Genomic DNA, 6,016 nt, shown 5'->3' on the forward strand with positions numbered 1-6,016 from the left:
TCCCATGCCTTGGTTGGATATGAATTAACAAGAATAGTAGAAGCGCTGGAGATTAAGAAATATAAAGTTAATATTATGAACGGATGTGTATGAAGAATATTAACAATTGACTGACGTTTACAGCTAATGGACTTTAATGAGTATAATATTATTTATACATCTGTATTCACATATTTATGTATATGTATATGTGGGTGTGGACATTTACACATATCCACACCCACATATTACACATAAACATATATAGGAATATACCTGATCATATACCTTAATGGATATCACTCACAGGTACGGTATACTGAGATTTACATATAGATGTGTAGGACAAATAGTAGTAGTCAATGCATAGTCATTCGACCGTAACAGGCCTTTGTCTTATTATACGTTGCTTTGTAATATACGATGTTAGTCCACTGATGAAGCCATAACCGGCGAAACGTTTGGAATAAACCTGAAATTTACAACATATTATGCCTTTGAAGTCTTTTTTATTCATATATATATATATAATACATATATACATATATGTACATATATATGTATATATATGTATATATATATATATACATATATATACACTTATATATTAAAAAGGAAAAATACTGAACAAAGAATCTTCGAACAACACTGTTTTCAGTGGCCAGTAAAAGGTAGAATATTTGCATATAGCCTATTTATACTGAAATCAGTTTAAGTTTTATCTTAAATTTTAATAAATTCTAATACTGTTTTCCTTAAATTCAGATGGCATTTATTTCATAGCACGTGAAGATGATTATAAAAATGCCGCCGCATCATGCCGTTATCAATTAGGATCCATTGCTTCATATGAGCTGTTATACAACGCGTTTCAACCAAGTTTGGAGAACTGCAAAGAGGGATGGCTTATCAGTGGAGAGATTGCATTCACCGAACTAAAAGACGCCTGTATATTAAAGCCACCAGAACAACGTAGCAATGTGTTTCCTTGTCAGTCATATCAGAGTGGGGTTTATTGTCACAAGGAATATAATACTTCGGCAGATATTTTGGACTATTTGCCAAAAACCCAGCGGATCATTCGATTGACAAATAGTAACTCGAAAATGTTGAATGCAGAAGATGCCAAGATATGTTGCAGTACTAAATTCAATGGTCAGCTTGCAACCCCTCTTAATGTTTATAATAACTCTTTGTCACTTGGAGTTAATCTTTGCGGAAATGGATGGCTCTCGGGGATGTTGGAAGGGAATCCATGTGAAGGACATACTCCACCAGACTTCTGGCTTTATCCGGCGGGTAATTTTATTCGCTTCAAGCCATTGACGGGTGATTCTCAAGCATTTTGTTTGGTTCCACTAGCAAACCAGTCTTACATTGACCCTTTCCCTTCTCATCGTGTAATGAGTGGACAAGGACAAGGTCGTCACACTTTAAACTACTACGATGCTGATGCTTTGTGCAAGAGTCGCGGTGGTAGAATTGCATCGAAAATAGAAGTGGAGTACGCACAGCAGTCAGGATATGACGTTTGTGAATTTGGCTGGGTCAAAAATGGGGAAATTGTTTATCCTGTAGTACAACCCAGAAGTGGATGCGCAAATATTCCTACAGTTGTTAATGTTGGGTTTAAAGATAAAACTACTTTTACTGCAATGGCCTATTGCTATATGTAGTAACCAATATTTTCAATTATTATTTGATAATTTTTATGAAGCTGAGTTTCAGCTGAGGATATTTAGTTAATCTAAAATCGGAGTATCTGCACCCGCCGCCAAAACTCCGATTTTTTAGGTTTTGCGATCTATACGTGAAAAAAATAAAAATCGGAGTTTTAAACTTTCAATCAAACCTACGATTTCGGAGTTTCTTGCTACTATTAATTAAACAAGCTCTCTCGATACAGAGAAAAATTTTTAATCAATCCTCCGACTTTGGAAGTTTTGCGTACTATACGCAAAAACCTAAAAATCGGAGTTTTCAAACCATTATTCAAACCTCCGATTTCGGAGTTTCTATGTACTATCAATTAAACAATATCTTTCTATATTATATATAGAGGGAGCAAAACTTTTAATCAACCCTCCGATTTTGGAGGATTTGCGCACTATACGCGAAAACTCCAAAATCGGAGTTTTCAAACTTTCAATTAAACTACCGATTTCGAAGTTTCTGCGTACAGAGAGAGAAAAACGAGCATGGCAAAACTTGTAATCAAACCTCCGATTTCTGAGGTTTTGCGTATAGTACACAGAACCTCTGAAATCTGAGGGTTGGTTAAGAGTTTGAAAACTCCGATTTTTGAGTTTTCGCGTATAGTAAGCAGAACCTCCGAATTCAGAGTGTTTGTTAAAAGTTTGAAAACTCCGATTTTCTAGTTTTCGTGTATAGTCCACGAACCTAAAAAATCAGAGGGTTGATTATTATGGAGAGAGTTTCAATTGTAATAATAGGCCTATGCAGAAACTCCGAAATCGGAGATTTAATTCATTAGTATGAAAACTAGGATTTTGGACTTTTCGCCTATAGTACGCAGAAACACCGAATCGGAAGTTTGATTAAAAGTTTGAATTACTCCGATTTTAGAGTTTTCGCGTATAGGCCTATTACGCAGAAACTCCGAAGTAGAAGATTTGGTGGTCAGCTACCTTATGTTCTGATATGTCATGTCAATGCTTAATGAGTGTACGATTAGTGATTTACAAAATGAATTTCAATTTCGTTCAGCAGCAAGTTACCATTGAAAATGAGCTCTGCAGGAACCTGATTTGGTAATTGCACAATTATGGGTTAAAATGATTAGGAAGGCATAAAGTGGTTCCATCTCCCTGGTAATTGCTGTTGAAATAACAAATGTTAAGGTATAGAACTTGTTCAGGTATACAAATAGTTGGTCTACTATATTATTTGTCTATGTAGGTATTGTAAAATACTTCTGAATGTGTATTCCTGAGGGCTCATTCTCAAGAGAAAGATATTTTGAGTCTTATTGCGTAGGTCATTATGATTGCTAAATGTTTTACTTTTGTTTGTTTCTCTGGATGGGTTGTATTAAATTGGAGTAGTCGCATTCGATTTTAAATTAAGTATTAATAGGCCATAATAATTGGAGAGGTCCGACTCTGTATGTTGCAATGAAACGAAATGCGAAGTACTACCACGAGATAGGGGTGGGGGTGCGGGGGGTGCACCCTATTAGAAGTCGTGACAGTACTTTTTGAGATAGGATTCCGTTTCAAGGTAACCTGAGCAGTTGGACCTCATGAAATTAAAATGTTTAAATAGGAATGCGATCAAAGATAATAAATAACAGAAGATAGATCAGCTTCCAAATATAGTGGAATATCCGTTCGGAATGCATTGTCGGTTCACGGAGAGGAATTTTACCCCGTCCGCACGGCGGCGCTATATATCAATAATAAAGGCACCCCTCAGGTTCATTTGTTTTCTGTAGTTTCTCCACATAGTCAAACAGTCAAAATTTACCCTGCTCACTTCCGCTCGCGGGAGGGCGAGTTTTCCATCAATTTTAATGCAAGTACGAGGAACAGTTTTTACTGAAACACAACATCTGGTGTGTGTTTGTAAGTGGACACGAAAAGAAAAGAACACATAATGATTCACAAAACAAACTAAACTATATCTTAACTTGCTTTAGAAAAACAATTAATTTTAAACACTAGTTTCTATATGGTGGGCCCAGGTTGAAAATGATTTAACTGACACAGGATTCTCTAAGATTCTCGTAAATAAATGGAGGCCGAGTAAAATAAATTCCTACATATTGGACATACACATAGTCTAGATGTTTTAAGCACAATGTAAATACAACTTTGTTAGATTTAAGCGTAAAAGTGGCTGATCCAGGAATTCAAAATTGAGGAGGCCAGGGAAGGACTTTCACAGATGGGAGTCGATAACACCTCAGCCCCACCATGGTTGGGGGACAAAACACTAAAATTCTTTTAATAATATTATAAATACTGTCATAGTTAAAAGTCCTTACGTGTACGACGAATTAGATGCAGTCCTAGTTTGAAACTGCTCTGATTGGTCAAAGAATTTTGGTGGATAGATTTCTTGAACGTGCGAGATCGTGCCTTGAAGTTTGCACCCCTGAAAATGTGGACATTCGGTAATTTATGTGGGTGCGTACGCAACTCCCTCCCTGCGTACGGGCCTGTGGCCTGAAGATTGGAAACTACATATAATATGCTTTTCATTAGAGATACATGTTGGATCTCACGTCTTAATTTTGTGGAACTCAGATGACGATTCTCTTTGAGAATTTTCGTCCATCACGATGATATCTGTTTCTGTGAATGATTGTCACAAATAGGCAAAGGACTGTTTAATTACATTTGTAACAATTTTTAATCGTACTATAGGAATACAGTATAATATAATACTAATAGAACGATTATCAAATAAGAGTTTATACGTTAATTTACCATCTAGTCCTATAAATTGACTATAGGAATTTGGTTTCTTGTTGAAACCACAAATGTGAACACGCTCACAAATTTAATAACAACCACGAATGTAGCAACACAGCGCCACATGTAATAATGCCCACAAATGTAACAACCAGTACCACAAATGTAACAAACAGCGGCCATAAATGTAATAATGATCATCGCCCACAAATGTGATAACACCAACAAATGTAACAAAAAAAACATGACCTCTTCGCCCACAAATGTAATCATTTTCTTTTAATTTCGAATGTAGGAGCAACTGGCCAAAGTATGACACTTTTAGCGTTTAATCTATAAAGTGCGCGAACAGTGGGGGAGTCTGGGAGGGGTTAGAAATCATTTGAGGTAAACGAAAGTCAAAAACCGAAAAAAAAAAAAATGATATAATGTAACAGTACATGTTGATTTTTTTTTTAAATCTCCCTCGTTCATGGTATTCACTTGAATATAAGCTCGAATATTTGGAATAGCCATATTTTTTTCAATAACCATTAAAGTTATGGAAGAAATGACCAAATGTGTTAAAAAAAAAAACCTTTAGAGAACTACACGAACGTGAATTCCAGAAATTATACCTCAATTACATGCCCTATAGTATGCAAACTAGCAAAATAGTATATAGGCCAGTCCAGTTATTCAACCTTTTTGAGCTGGAGACCAGCAGCGGGCCGATATAAATTGTGTACTTTCATTTATTGCCCTTGTTTTTTCAACATCACTATGATAGGCCTTTTGTAAAATGAGAGGAATGCAGTAGCATGGTTTAAGAAATTGCACCCCATTAAAAAAAATTAAATAGGCCAAGACACCTCTAGTCTTCAAACAAGTTGTTTCAACAGAATGATATTCCCCCGAACCTGCTCTCCTGTTCTGCCGCTGACCTCCAATGCTTAGTAGACATCGCATCATATCAGCTCCCCCACTTAATCCTTTAACCCCAATCAGTTTTCCCCTCTTCATGTTAATACTCTACACCACTCGGTACAGCAAGCTAAAGCATTCTTCAGTGGCGCATCCAGTGGGCTACTGTGGTGCATGAGCATCCCCTTTAGAGGCTTGGGAAAAATGAAAGGAATTACTGATTAACAAGAATACTGCATTTTCGCTGTTCAGACAGCAAAACACTCTTGATGTCTTATTAGAAAACTACTGTGATACTTTTGTTCCTATGGACTAATACTAGAAACACGGACACGAGGACGCTTCATTACATATTTTTTTCTAACGCACAAAAGCGCCGCCTGTAAATAAACAACAAGCCCGTACAATTAGTACGGTGGCGGAATCAATGAGAAAGTCGGCTCGGGGCACTGACCCCCTCCCCACCCAGATGGAGAAAGAATTAAAATTATATTCAAATTTAAGTTATTAGTACATTTGATTAACTTAACAAGTATTTTAGTGTTTTTCCTTTTATATTTATTTCCTGTCAAACAGAAAATGAACTCATCCACTGATAAAGCCAACAAATGAACAATAAAATCATCACTTTAATTGCTTGATTCTTATTTTCTATATTTAGTACGTTAGTTTTAATCAAAATTGGAAAGATAATTTTT

The 6,016-nt window shown here is 36.1% G+C and overlaps 1 protein-coding gene across 1 annotated transcript; it reads left to right on the forward strand.

The window, feature by feature from the left end:
* The first annotated feature begins 271 nt into the window (after positions 1 to 271).
* Positions 272 to 1,655, forward strand: LOC117121527 (brevican core protein-like). The gene is made up of 3 exons (XM_033266753.1): positions 272 to 288; positions 595 to 650; positions 745 to 1,655. Exons 1-3 carry the CDS (start codon positions 272 to 274, stop codon positions 1,653 to 1,655), a joined length of 984 nt encoding a protein of 327 aa, XP_033122644.1.
* The last annotated feature ends 4,361 nt before the right edge of the window (positions 1,656 to 6,016 follow it).

Source organism: Anneissia japonica, unplaced genomic scaffold, assembly GCF_011630105.1.
Source record: "Anneissia japonica isolate Jap-2015-1 unplaced genomic scaffold, ASM1163010v1 scaffold287921_len548085_cov176, whole genome shotgun sequence".
Lineage (NCBI taxonomy): Eukaryota > Metazoa > Echinodermata > Crinoidea > Comatulida > Comatulidae > Anneissia > Anneissia japonica.